The sequence below is a fragment of the Ceratotherium simum genome, chromosome 6 (genome assembly GCF_057802395.1).
Source record: "Ceratotherium simum simum isolate JZ-2026a chromosome 6, ASM5780239v1, whole genome shotgun sequence".
Taxonomy (NCBI): Eukaryota; Metazoa; Chordata; class Mammalia; order Perissodactyla; family Rhinocerotidae; genus Ceratotherium; species Ceratotherium simum.
In genome coordinates this window covers 90691539-90704630 of record NC_141905.1, presented here as the reverse complement: position 1 = coordinate 90704630, position 13092 = coordinate 90691539, and the positions used below count along the sequence as shown (strand labels likewise).

At 58.6% G+C, this 13092-nt stretch overlaps 1 protein-coding gene across 1 annotated transcript; it reads left to right on the top strand.

Moving 5' to 3' along the window:
- The first annotated feature begins 6619 nt into the window (after nucleotides 1–6619).
- LOC101394423 (homeobox protein MSX-3-like) lies at nucleotides 6620–8135 on the top strand. The gene is made up of 2 exons (XM_004438853.3): nucleotides 6620–6871; nucleotides 7540–8135. The coding sequence occupies exons 1-2, from the start codon at nucleotides 6658–6660 to the stop codon at nucleotides 7950–7952; spliced, it is 627 nt and encodes a 208-aa protein (XP_004438910.3). The 5' UTR covers nucleotides 6620–6657; the 3' UTR covers nucleotides 7953–8135.
- Nucleotides 8136–13092: the final 4957 nt, after the last annotated feature.

Here is a 13092-nt window from a genome sequence, read left to right as displayed (position 1 = left end):
AACAGCCAGTTCCCCCAGGAGGCAGTGCCCCACCCCTGCTGGACATAGGCAGTCAGCCTGGTGGCCGCCTCTCAGCTCTGCCAGACAGGAGGCCGAGGCGGAGCAGACGGACCTCTAACCTCGATGCCAGCTCAGGAGGCTGGGTTACCTGCACCCCAAGCAGGGCAGGGCCAGTCACCCCACAGATAAAGAGGTGGCTGGGGGCGCAGCACTGAGCTGCCCCAGTCAGGGTCAGGGCAGGCCCAAGCCCCCTCAGGACATGAAGAAAAGAGTAGTATATGAGGAGAGCAATCGGGGTTCAAGCCCCAGACCCTCATCCTTCCAGAAAGTGAGTCTGTTTTTCAGTCTCCTGGCATGTCCAGGGCAGGAGGGAGGCTGGGAGGGCTGAGCTGTGGCTGGGCTGAGGGGCCAGAGAGCAGCTTCTTGAGCATGGGTGGTGAAGTGAGCACCGGGCAGACGTCCCTCGGACCTGGAGGGGATCCCACATCCCCGGACGCCCAGGGACCACAGAGCTGCCCCTCCCCTGGATCTGTCACACTCCCCACTTCTCTCTGGCCTGACCACAGTGACCATCGTGTGTGTGGTGAGCCGGCTGCAGGGCTGCTGCCCACCAGGCACCCAAAGCCATGGCCCCCTGGCCTTGCAGAAGTCTGACCCAGCAAGGCGTCAGAGCCTAGGAATCCGAGTTTAAGGGGCCAACTGCTTGGCAACTGAGAATTTGTGGTAGTGCTTCCCACTCCTGGAAGGACTCAGCAGCATTCCAGGGAGCCTCTGGCCAGGGGCCAGGACCTGGGGTTCTGAGAGGGACAGGAGCAAGGACTCCAGAGAAACGGGGGGCAGGAGGGGGGCAAGGTGTGTGCTCAGCAGGCCCTAGGCCCTGACCCTGTGCCCAGGCCCCACGTGTGCATCAGGTCACGCCTGGTTCATCAGCTCAGCCAGTGCCAGGCCCTGGACTGAGGCAACGAGAGAGAGAGAAAGAGACAGAGACAGAGAGACAGAGACAGAGACAGAGAGATAGAGAGATCGAAAGAGACAGAAACAGGGAGAGAGAGAGAGATGATCAGACAGAGGTGCACAGAAGCAGCTTCTGGGGCTGGCGAACCGGGAGGGAGCCCCACTCTGCCCCTCTGAGAAGTCTGCTTTTCTGGCCCCAGAGGAAGCCCTCATCCATCCTCAGGGGACCATGCCCCTGCCCCAGCCCTGGGGTCCTGAGGCTTGGGCCCAGGGCATTTACGTCCAGGAGGCACTCACAGAGGGCAGCCTAGCCAGTCTTGGAGTGGACAGTAGCAGGTGTGCCAGGCCCTCACAAAGACGCAGACCACCCCCCACCTGCCTTCTGTCACTGTGGTTGGGCCAGTCAGCACCTTGGGCTTGGTTTAGCAGAGTGGAGGCACCTGAGAGCACATCCCACCTAAGGCGCTGTGGCGATGGGGCTGGGCAGGCAGAGGGAGGGAGGCTACGAGGGAGGCTCCAGGATGCGCCAGGGAGGCATGGGCTTCTGGGAGAGCTGGTGCTGGAGCAAAGGTCCCAGCATGCCCCAGGGCCCGGGCTCCCTGCTGCCTCTGACTCGTGGCTGAGCCGTGGAGGAGAAGCTGGGAGTGGGGCTGAGCCCCAGAGACAACACCAGGTCCACCTGCCCCTTGGGCAGCGTATAGAGGAAAGAGCGCAGACTTCAGAGTCACACAGGGCTGGGCCCATCCTGCCTGACCCCCACCAAGTCGCCCCTGTCTCTGAGCCGCAAGTTCCTCTCCCACAAAAGCAGGGGTGAGGATAGGTACCTCAGAGGGTGGGTCGGCTTCCCGTTGCAGCTGTAACAAGTTATGACGACTGAGTGACTTAAAACAGCACAAGTTTATCATTGCATAGTTCTGGAGCTCAGAAGTCCAAGGGCCTCCCTGGGCTAAAGTCAAGGTGTCGGCAGCTGGTTCCTGCTGGAGGCTCCAGGAGAGGCCTGGTTCCTTGCTCCTAGAGACTGCCCACAAGAGCTAGCACTCCTCGCTCCGAGAGGCTGCCCAGAAGAGCCAGCACTGGCTGGCCGAGCCCTTCTCACGCTCTTCTCTCTGGCTCTCCCTCCCCTTCAAGGACCCTCTGATTAGATTGGAAGAGCCAGGATGACCTCCCCATCTTGAGGTCAGCTGATGAACAATCTTAATCCCACTTTTGCCATGGACCCTGACATCTTCCCAGGTCCTGGGGATTAGGCTGTGAATGTCCTGGGGGTCATTCTGTACTGGACACAGTTATATGCACATTTCACTCTGGATAGGGGGTTGCTCAATAAAGATGGGCCACTCCTCTGATTTCCCCCTTTGGGAGGTTTGGTAAAGAGTAAGTGTGAAAGTGAACTGGCAGAAAAGACGGAAGGTGAACAGGAGACGGAAAGAAGGGAGGGGATGCCATGAAGGGACGGGGGCCACAGGATGAGCCCCCAAGTTCATCTGAGCCTTTCCCATCTCACAGGCCTCGTCTGACTGAGAGCAGCTCCTCTCCTGAGTATTGCCAAAGCATCCCCAGGTGGACCTCATATGCCTACTGGAGGACCTCCTGGTCTACCTGGTGCCCTTCATGTCGCACCTGGTGCCCCTCATGTCCCATCTGGAAGATCTCATGTCGCACCTGGTGCTCCTCATGTCCCACCTGGAAGACCTCATGTCGCACCTGGTGCCCCACGTGTCCCACCCTGGAAGATCTCATGTCGCACCTGGTGCTCCTCATGTCACACCTGGAGGACCCATGTCCCACCTGGTGCTCCTCATGTCCCACCTGGAAGATCTCATGTCCCACCTGGAGGACCTCATGTCCCACCTGGTGCTGCTCATGTCACACCTGGAAGACCTCATGTCCCATCTGCCCCCCTTTATCACAGCTGCCAGCTGCTGGAGCTCTCATCAACTGGTCCCCCTCTGGCTAGAGTCGTGCGTAAAGAGCCACTTGTGTTTGGACTATTATCCAACAAGTTGAGAAGGAAAAAGTCAAAGACTCCAACACAAATGCCTTTGGGATGGGGAGTGGCCCTGGCCTTTCAGGATGAATGGGAGGCTGTCTGGGCCAAGGCTGACAGCAATGATGTAAGAGGATGAGGCATAAATTGGTGGTTTCCAACCCAGCTTTTCCTTGGAGATTACACTATCTGGGAAGCACAGCCTTTGGAGGAGGCCCAGAGCCGGTGGTCCTGCCCTGGAGTGAGACCCTGGGAGTCAGCTGCCTGCACGAAACAGGCCAGCAATGGTCCCATTGTGCGCAAACTGATGATTACCACTGGCTGCGAGGCAGCAGGGAAAAGTCTGCTCGGTTTTTTCCCATCAAAGACTCAATATGCGTCATCGATATCCAAAAGGGGACAATTACTTTCTTCAGTAACGTGGTGTCACCTTTAATCCCACATCACGGTCTGGAACAGGCTTTACATGACCTTAGCTCCACAGCATCAAACGCTCCCCTCCACCAAGTTTTAAGAAGAGGGAGAGGATTTCTGTTTCAATTCTGTCCAGTTCCAAACTTGGCCGTATAAATCCTGCAAAACAAAATCCATTCTCAAAACTCACCCCGTTACACTGACTCCACTGAGGAAGTTCCTGGCACTCATTTCTGAAAGCTAAGAGTATGTTCACTCCCTGTGGAGTCAGCACCAAAAGTAGGCACCAAAACACAGGACAGAAGAGCTTTGCTGGACCTTCGGTCCCCTCCTGGCTCAGAGCAAACAGCGGGTCATTGTGGGCAACAATGCCACTCAAACTGGGGACAGTATCTGCCAAAGTGTGGGGTGAGCAGAGCAGTCTTCGGGGTTTTGCCATCATTTCAGGGGCACACCTGGGACGGGGCGGGGGCATTGACGTCAGCACCTACCAGCCTCAAGAAGGGCCCGTTACCAGAGGATCTGCCTGGCGTCCTGTCCACACAACACGCCTAGCTGGCCTGCTCCTGGGCTGCTGGGAAGCCAAGTGCTTGCAGGCACCCTCGTCCCTCCTGGTGGCCAGAGACAGTGTCCAGGCTCCCTTTACATATGGGATGCGAGTTTCTGTGCCCAAAGCCACCATGTTGACAGAAGTGGGTCCCTTCTCACCCCCACTACTCCCTGCCCACCTCCTCCCAGAGCCTCTGCTGGCCAGGCCCAAGTAGGGGCTGGAGATACTGCTGTGCTGGAGACCTGCTTGTGCTCAGCGTTGGGGTCTGGGTTTGCACATCCAACACTGGGGGCTCCCCAACTCTCCCCCATCCTCCTTCCCTCCTCTGCCCCCCTGCTGAAGCCAGTGCCAGGCGGGGGCCTGGTCAGTGCTGGCCCAGCTGTGCCCTGCCGGGAGGGACAAACAGCAGTGCTGACACCCACAGGGAAGGGCAAGATGTCCTGAAGGTCAGCACTGATGCCTGACCCTGTGACCCCGTCCTTCCCCCAGGCCAGCCAGGCGACAGCGCAGGCTCCCACTTCATCCAGATGCCACCTTTGGAGCGTCCTGAGTGGACATGGGGCAGGCTGGGGCGGCTGGCTGGTCATCTTTATTAAAATTCTTCTTCAAACGCTCCCGGGAGGGGCCTGCTGAAGATAAACTACTGGGAGAGAGTCCTTCAAAGTACGTGCTTTAATGATGCAATTATTTTCCATTGTGGGAGATCAAGATTTGGCCACCCTGAAATATATCTCTTTACCTTGTTTTCTCTGAGGGACATTTGACCTCCCCTACTAACTGCCTAAAGAATTTGACATGGTGGCTCCCTCCTGGAACAGATCTTCTATCATGATGGCTGTGATAATGCAAAATAGATGTTACAATGGGAGGGGCACCAAGCCCCTTTTATCAAAAAACTCTATCTCTCCCTGACCACATTATCTATAGATGACCCTAAAAAAAATTGTCTTCTTGCCCTCTGAAGTCCCAGACCACTACCCACCCCCAACACCTCCCTCGCCTTTAGCTACAATACTTAAGCAAGCAGCTTAGACAGACAGACGAGTTGCTCATTTCTGAGTATCTCCCATGTATACATGTTACTAAACTTGGTATTATTTTCTCCTGCCAACCTGTCTTGTTGATTATTTGGCCAGCCATTAGAACCTTAAGGAAAAGGGCAGAGGGGGATTCTCCCTCTCTCCCCACACCATCAACTCAGCACATCTTTATTACATTAGAAAGGGACAATCCATCTCAGAATATAGAAAGAGCTGATCCAGCCACAGACACCAGGCCTGGCCCCAGAGCCTGCCTGAGGGCCCCTTTCAGCAATGCTTCTAAATTTGCATGGAGAAAAACCTTTCCAGTGAATGTCTCTGGCTGAGCTGGACAGTTCAACTGTCCCCAAAAGCTGGATTTCATTAAAGCAACTTTGGTTCTTCATAAATAAATATATATTGATTTAGGTTGCTGTTTCTGTGCTCTGGGAAATTAATTGGACATAAAGTCGTTACCCGCAAACCACTCTCAGGATTTATTCTAAAACTCAGCGAGGTGCTTCCCTTCCGGGAGAGCCTGCGCAGCGGGGCCTCGTCTGCAGCACCCAAGGTTTTTAAACCAAAGATTGGTCCAACCAAAGAAGATCTCTGTCGGGCCTCGGCTCCTCCTCTGGCGAGCCTGGGGTGGGGCCCTGTCTCCGCCTGGGTCCGCAGGCGCCTCCCGGGAGCAGACCCTTGGGCTGCGGTCGGTCGGAATCCCGGGCCGCCCAACGCCCCTCTCAGCGGGAATTGTCCCGGGTCCCGGGACGATTCGGCCGAGCAAGTGCGGAGCGGGAGAGGCTGACGGTGAAACGAACACGCAGCGACGGACTCCGTGCTCCCCGCCAAGAGCGGCCAAAGGCGCCCACCTGTGTCCCAAGCCCTGCGTCGGAGGCGGATGAGAGGGCAGCCACAGCCGCCTTCCCCGGGCCCCGGCCCCGGGACCTTTGACGCGCCCCGCCGGCTGCTCCCAGGGCCGGGCCGTGGGACGCCCGGGCAGCGCGAGGGGCAGCCCCTGTCCGGGAGAGCGCTTGGCCGCTACAGGTGCCTGAAAAGCCACCCGAGGCCAAGGACCCCGCAGTCCGACTTCAAGGCGACGAATGCGGAGTCGCCAGTTGGGGCGCGGGATCCGTCACTTGTGGCCCCCAGGGCTCAGGGAGCGCGCCTGGGCCACGGCAGGCGCGCGCCGAGGGCTCCGGCTCCGGGCGGGGGCGCAGCGGGAAGAGCAGCCGGCGACCGACGGAGGGACGACACTGCGGGGCGCGCTGAGCTCTGGGTGTCGCAGGATCCGCGCGCGGTCAGGGGCCGCTGCTACGACCGCGGCTCCGTCAGGCCGCGCCCGCCGTCAGCTCCTGCGCTTGGGGAGGCTGGGGCCACTCCGCAGGCTCCCCGGGTGCCCCACCCGCCTCCTGGGCAGGAGGACGCGGGGCCGGGCCTCCAGCGCTCGGGGAGCGGACGGCGGGCGCTGGGAGCCGACCGGGCGGGAGGCGCCGGACCCAGGCGGTGGCCCCGCCCCTCCCTGTCCGTTCCGCCCTCCCGGGTCAGCGAGGCCAATGGACGCCTAGGCCCGCGCGGCCCCGGCCGCGGCGATTGGACAGCGGCGCATGAAAGGGGCGCCGCCTTTTTATAGGGCACCGCGGGCGGGGGCGCCGCCAAGCCCCGGGCAGTCGGTTCGCGCTGCCGTTACGTCGCGCCTGCGGGGCCCCGCCAGCTCCGCGCCCGCCGGCCGGCGCATGGCCCCGGCGTCGCTCGGCATGAACCCCGCTGGGCTCAGGACGTGCGGCGGGGTCCGGGCGGGGCCCGGCCCGCTGCCCTTCAGCGTCGAGTCGCTGCTGGAGGCAGAGAGCGGGCTGGGCCAGGAGCCCGCGGAGCCCCGGGAGGAGAGGCCGCGGGGCGCCGCGGAGCCCGGGGCCTGGTTCCCGCCGGCCACCCGCCCGTCCTGCCCACGTAAGTGCCCTGTCGCCCGGTCGGGGCCCGGAGAGGAGCGCTCCCGACCCAGCCTCGGAGGACCAGGGCGGGAACGGTGCTGTCGCTCCTAACTTCGGAAAGTAACTAGCCTCTCACGCGCCCGCCTGAGTGCAAAGAAAGAAAGAAACCCACCCGAGGCCTCTGGCGCACAAGCCCCGCAGCGGCTCCCGCGTCCCACGCCAACCAGGCTTCCGGCCTACTCCAGGGCGGAGTCCGAAACCCACGACCCCACGTCTTCTTGGCTCCACCCTCTCCGGCCCGAGCACCCCCCTGGCCCCGTCCGTCCCCGCGATGGCTAACCTGCTTCGCCGAGTCCTTGCCTCTGCGCTCACAGCGCAGTTCCTGCAGCGGCCTCCCGCCCAAGCTTGTCGCTTCTGCAAGTGGGCAGAGTCCCCTCTTCCCTGGGGTGCGGGGCTGCCCATTTGGGGAGCAGAGCCCGAGTCCACAGCGCCCTCTCCCCGTGCCGGCTCCGGGTGCCCTGCCTCTCTCACTCCGGTGGCTTTTGGGGTCTCGTCTCCTGTGAGGCCCGCGGTCACAGACACGGCACTCGCCTCTGGAGCCGGCCTTTGTGGGAATCCGGGAGTGTCGGCAAGGGGCGCGCACCGCCGACGTCTGAGGGCCCGCTTTGTGCTTATCTTTCCTCCCAGGCGCCCCCAGTCCTCCACCCTGCACCCTCCGAAAACACAAGAACAACCGCAAGCCGAGGACGCCCTTCACCACGGCGCAGCTGCTGGCGCTGGAGCGCAAGTTCCTCCAGAAGCAGTACTTGTCCATCGCCGAGCGCGCCGCGTTCTCCAGTAGCCTGAGCCTCACCGAGACGCAGGTCAAGATCTGGTTTCAGAACCGCCGGGCCAAGGCCAAGCGGCTGCAGGAGGCCGAGCTGGAGAAGCTGAAGCTGGCGGCCAAGCCGCTGCTGCCCGCGTTCGCCCTGCCCTTCCCCCTGCGCGCCCACCTGCCCGGCTCCCCGGCCGTGTTCGGCGGCGCGGCGGGCACCCTGCCGCAGGTGCCGGGACTTGTCTCCGCGCCCGTCGCCGCCTACGGCGTGTATTACCTGTCCTAGGGCGGCCTGGGCGCGCGCGCGGCGAGCCGGGGGGCGGGGGGGCGGCCGCGGACGGAAGGCGCGGGGCCTGCGAGGTGGGGCCGGCCGCGTGCTGGTCCGCACGGGGATCTGCTGTCCCTGGTGACCTCCCGGCGGCTCCGTGTTGTTTTGTTTTTGTTGTTGTTAATACAGTGTTAGAATGGACGCCTCAAGCCTATTCGTGAGTGTTTTGCAGATATTCAAAACCTTTTAAAACTCATATTCGTACCAGACAAACTTTGCAGAAATAACATTGTTTCCCACAGCGTCCTTGAAGTGGACCAGTAGGGCTTCTTTTGTCCAAAGCAGACAGTCAAATATTTTGCGGTTTATTCCGACGCCCTTTCCTCCTGTACTCGCGTCGACTCGGAACTTGCTGGCCGGTCTCGGGCTTCGGCGAGAAACGGATTCCCCAACAAAGAAATGAAAGTAAGAGTTTGGTGCCAGGACTGCTGACATAAAACTTACTAATTACTTTCACTAACTAGGTTTGTTCCCGTCGTGACCAAATGGAAACTTGCATGCGTATTTTAGGGAACTTTTCCCGTATTTTTTACTAGACAACTTCCTGGAGCCTGAGGCCAAATGCTATCTCTATGGGAGTGTGTGCGCGTGGGTGAGTGTGGTGTGAGTGTGTGGGGTGTCTGCGCAGGGAGGCCGGCGGCCGCTGAGGCGCGAACAGGGCACCGCAATCCGGGCGCACCCGCTTGGCTTCCGCGGGGACGCAGCCGGTGGGAGAGGCGCTGGTCGGGGTCGGGGCAGCGCGACCCAGAGGAGCCGCGCCCTCCGCCCCCAGGTGCCGGGAAGGACGAGGGGGAATTGCGGGGCTCCAGCAGTACGACCGCTGGCGCCAGGTGTCCGAGTTGGTCCCCCGGCTTTGCCCTAACTCTGCCAGGAAGACCAGGGACCTGCTAAATACCATATGATCTCACTCATTAAGTAGTAGATAATAACAACAACAAACAAACACATAGAGACAGAGACTGGAGTGGTGGTTACCGGAGGGGAAGGGGGGAGGGAGGAGGGCCAAAGGGATAATTAGGCCCATGTGTGTAGTGATGGATTGTAATTGGTATTTGGGTGGTGAACATGAGAACATGATGTAATCCATGCAGAAATAGAAGTACAAGGATGTACACCTGAAATTTATACAATGTTATAAACCAATGTTACTGCAGTAAACAAGAAATTAAAAAAAAAAAAGACCAGGGACCTGCTGGTCATCCTGCTGCTGGACAACATGCTGATTAGTTTAGGAGTCTCCTGGTGGCCGCCCTCACCCACAGGAAGGAGGATGATGGTCCCGGCCTCTCCAGGGACTGGGGCTGTGTAAGGCTCGGAGCGGGCGGGAACGGGCGGGAAAACCCACAGAGGCTGGTTCCGTGTTGGCTCCTGACCCGGTGTGCGAGCTGGAGACAGACAAGTGGGCTGCAGACATGACCAAGCTGTTCTTTCCATAGAATGACCGGCGCTGGCCGGGGTCCTGCTGACCCTCGGAGGAGGGGAGGACAGGGTTTTACTCAGCAGGCAGCTGAGGTGCTGCTCCAGAGGAAAGAACCACAGAACCATCCAGAAGTGTTGATAATATTGCATTAACTTGCCTACCAGTAGCCATCACTCTCCATATGTTTTCCGGAAAAAGGAAAATTCATAACAGATTTTAAAGGAAACTAACCCAGTTCTGCAAGTGCAAGCTGCTGAGGGTGAAGCTGTGGTGATGAGGGGGAAGGAGGCCGAGGCTGCCCTCCTTCCTCAGGCGTGTCCCAGCGCATTCTGAACTGTGCTCTTCAAACTCGGAACACAACACCAGTCACGATTTTCAAGAGAGCAGATCTGCCCGTGGTCTGTAAATACACCAGGGAAGGTGGGTGGGGGCCGCTGCACAGAGGGTGCTCGGCGAGGGGCTGAGGGACCTGAGAGCCACCACCCGTGCTCCGTGTACCCCCATGCCCCTCACAGAGCACATCTGCCCTTTTTAAGGCCAGTCAGCACTTTAATCCTCTTCTCAAATCTGAGGTCCCTGAGAGACTCCTGCCGGGAAGAACAGCACCAAGTTTTATGGCCGAGATACCAACGCTCACTTTGCAGTTTGAGGTGGCAATGAAACCAACGCACGAGGAAAACGAGCATCCAGGGCCTGCTGCCCAGCGTCCCCCTGGCTCCCCTGGTCTCCATTCCAGCAGTGGCCTCCCCATGGAGCAAGGGTCTGCACACACACAGCTCTGCCACTTGGAACACGCTGTTGCGGTCCACGTGGTGCCAGCTGCCCCTACGGTCCTAGAGCACTGGGCAGTGCAGGGCTGCCAGAGGAATTTGCTGATGTGTCTCCGTAACCATTTCTGACCCGAGACACCTGCCTGGGGAGGCTCCCGGCCCAGCTCCTCCCTCTGAGCCAGTCTGCCATCCAGACCACCCGAGGGTCAACCAGGCTCTGGGGGCCCAGAGGACCTGAGAGCCCAGCAGCTGGTGCACTTGATGCTGGGCAAGGCTGAAGCAAACTTGTCAAGACTGAGACTTTTCTGCTGTTCTCCTCAGGCACAGGAGAAGGCTCCAGCCTGTCAGCCTTCTCAGGTTCCTGAATGCCCTGCCGGCCACCGCCTTCAGCCAGTCTGTCTCCGAGTGGGAGGGCCCCGAGACCCTGAGGCTGCCCCAAGCTGGCCAGAGCCATCATGGAATGATTCTCCCCTCGTGACCCTGCACGGAAGCCTGGGACCTCTGCTGCCCTTCATCGTAGGACACCGCATGCTCTAGGATCCTGGCCCTCCATCCGTGACCTTGCATCTGCTTCACATCTGGCTGCTGCTGGTGGATTCAGAGACCCCAGCCCCAGCCTTGAGAGCCACCTGGATAAGGGGGTCAGGAGAGCAGTTCAGGGCACACTGTGCCTCTTTGGGGGTGCAGAGGCCACTTGGTCTGGGGACAAGGAGTGGGCTGAGTTGTGCAATGGCGTGGACTTTCGGTGACCCCTGGTACGGCGAAAGTGGGAGGGCGGGACTATGGAGGACCCCAGACAGTGACCCACACACCAAGCCTGGGTGTCCCGTGGGTCTCATTAAGTGAGTGATGTAACAAATAGGCCTGGCTGCTCTGGGTGACCAGAAGACCACCCGAGCCCTGGGAGACCGCCCTGAGGCCCCTATGTCAGTGCTCATTCTCTCTGTTCCTGGGCGAGGATTGGGCTGGGCCCCCAGGGTCCCTTCCTGGCACACAGTCAGTTCTCAGAGCCCCTGACCCCGCCCCCAGGTACAGATGCCCCCGCACCAGCCTTGCCTAGTCTGTGCCTGGAGGTGTTGCTATCGGCCCACCCCAGGCATGGACCCCAAGCCATAGGTCCTGTGCCTGTGGACCACTCGGAGGGTGGGGCCGGGGGGGGCCGTGTCAGTCCTGTTTCAGTGTTTCTGGGGCGGGGACTCCTGCAATCTGACCGTAGACCTTGAATGACCGTGAAGAAGCAGTTGTCTGGAGGGCAGAGGCCTCCTCGTGGGACTTCTACAAGTGCAGCACTGGGTGCTCCTGAAGCTGGGAGGCAGGACTGTGATGCCTGCTGTCTCTGCCAGGACATGTGCGTTTACGTGTGCCTTTGTACGTATGAAATATGTCATGACAAGAAAGCGCCTTTTGGGCAGAACTTGATCCCAGCGGACTATAAAGGTAGACGATCGGCCGGTAAAGAGCAATACTGTTTCTGTATCGCCTGAAACGCCGTGCAGCCCGGGGCTGGGCAGAGGGCACGGGCTCCCTCCTGGCCTTCTTTGAGACCCCTGTGCCTCCCTGCCCGTGCGTGCCCTCAGGAAGTGTCTCTGAACAAACGGGCCGCACTGTGTGTTTCCTGGCATGATGATGCATCACGCTCTCCAGATGGTGTGAAGTTCTCTGGTGCTTTCATTTTCATGTTTAAAAAAGTGTTGTCTCAGGGCCGGCCCGGTGGCGCAGTGGTTAAGTGCATGTGCTCCGCTACGGCAGCCCTGGGTCTGCAGGTTCGGATCCTGGGCGAGCACCGCTTGTTGAGCCATGTTGTGGTGGCATCCCATATAAAGTAGAGGAAGATGGGCACAGATGTTAGCCCAGGGCCAGTCTTCCTCAAGAAAAAAGGGGAGGATTGGCATCGGATGTTAGCTCAGGGCTAGTCCTCCTCACAAAAAAAAAAGTGTTGTCTTATTTACCTGAATATACAGGTTTTGCTATTTCTGACATTCTGTATTATATGCTGTATTTCCATCCATTTGACCTTTAAGGAAAATAATCATGTAGCAAATTGCACTGACATGGCCAGCGATGGTAAGACACAAAACTTTGGAGGTGGTAGAATGCAGAAAGGAAGTGTCTTAGCTTGTATGAAGCAGGTGTTTTTAAAAATCACACCAGGGCCGGCCCCGTGGCTTGGTGGTTAAGTGCACGCACTCTGATGCTGGCGGCCCGGGGTTCGGATCCCGGGTGCGCACCGAGGCACCACTTCTCCGTTCATCCTGGGGCCGAGTCCCACATACAGCAACTGGAAGGATGTGCAGCTATGACATACAACTATCTACTGGGGCTTTGGGGGGAAAAAATAAATAAATAAAATCTTTAAAAAAAAAAATAAATAAAAAATAAAAATCACACCAAATGGCTACATTATTCCTTTAAACTTTCCAGTGGTGGTATTTTTTTTCCAGGTTGTACTTTGAAAATTTGTAGAATGAGGAACCGTGTACTCAGCCTTACCCTCAGCGAGCCCCCGTTTTTACAACTTGGGGTGGTGAAAGCTGCACCCAGAGGCAGGGCCCCAGGACCCTGCAGGAGGCTGGGGAGGCCCCGGGGCCAGAGACAGTTAAGACAATTGCTTACCTCTGGGCTTTCTGTTAAATGGAGCTGAACCTAAACCCAGGGGCACACACCCCTTCTCTCTTTTTCTTGTCTTCCTGGGCTGGCCAGAGCCTCCAGTGGGAGTGTGGATAGAAGTTGCCAGAAGGGGCATCTTTGTCTTTTTTATTTTTAAAGGAAATACTTTTAACATTTCACCGTAAGCATGATGTGTGTGGTGGGTTTTTCAAAATACCTTTTCCAGGGGACTAAGTTTCCCTTCTGCAACTAGTTAATACCAAGTTTTATCATCAATGAATGTTGTATCTTACCAAATGCT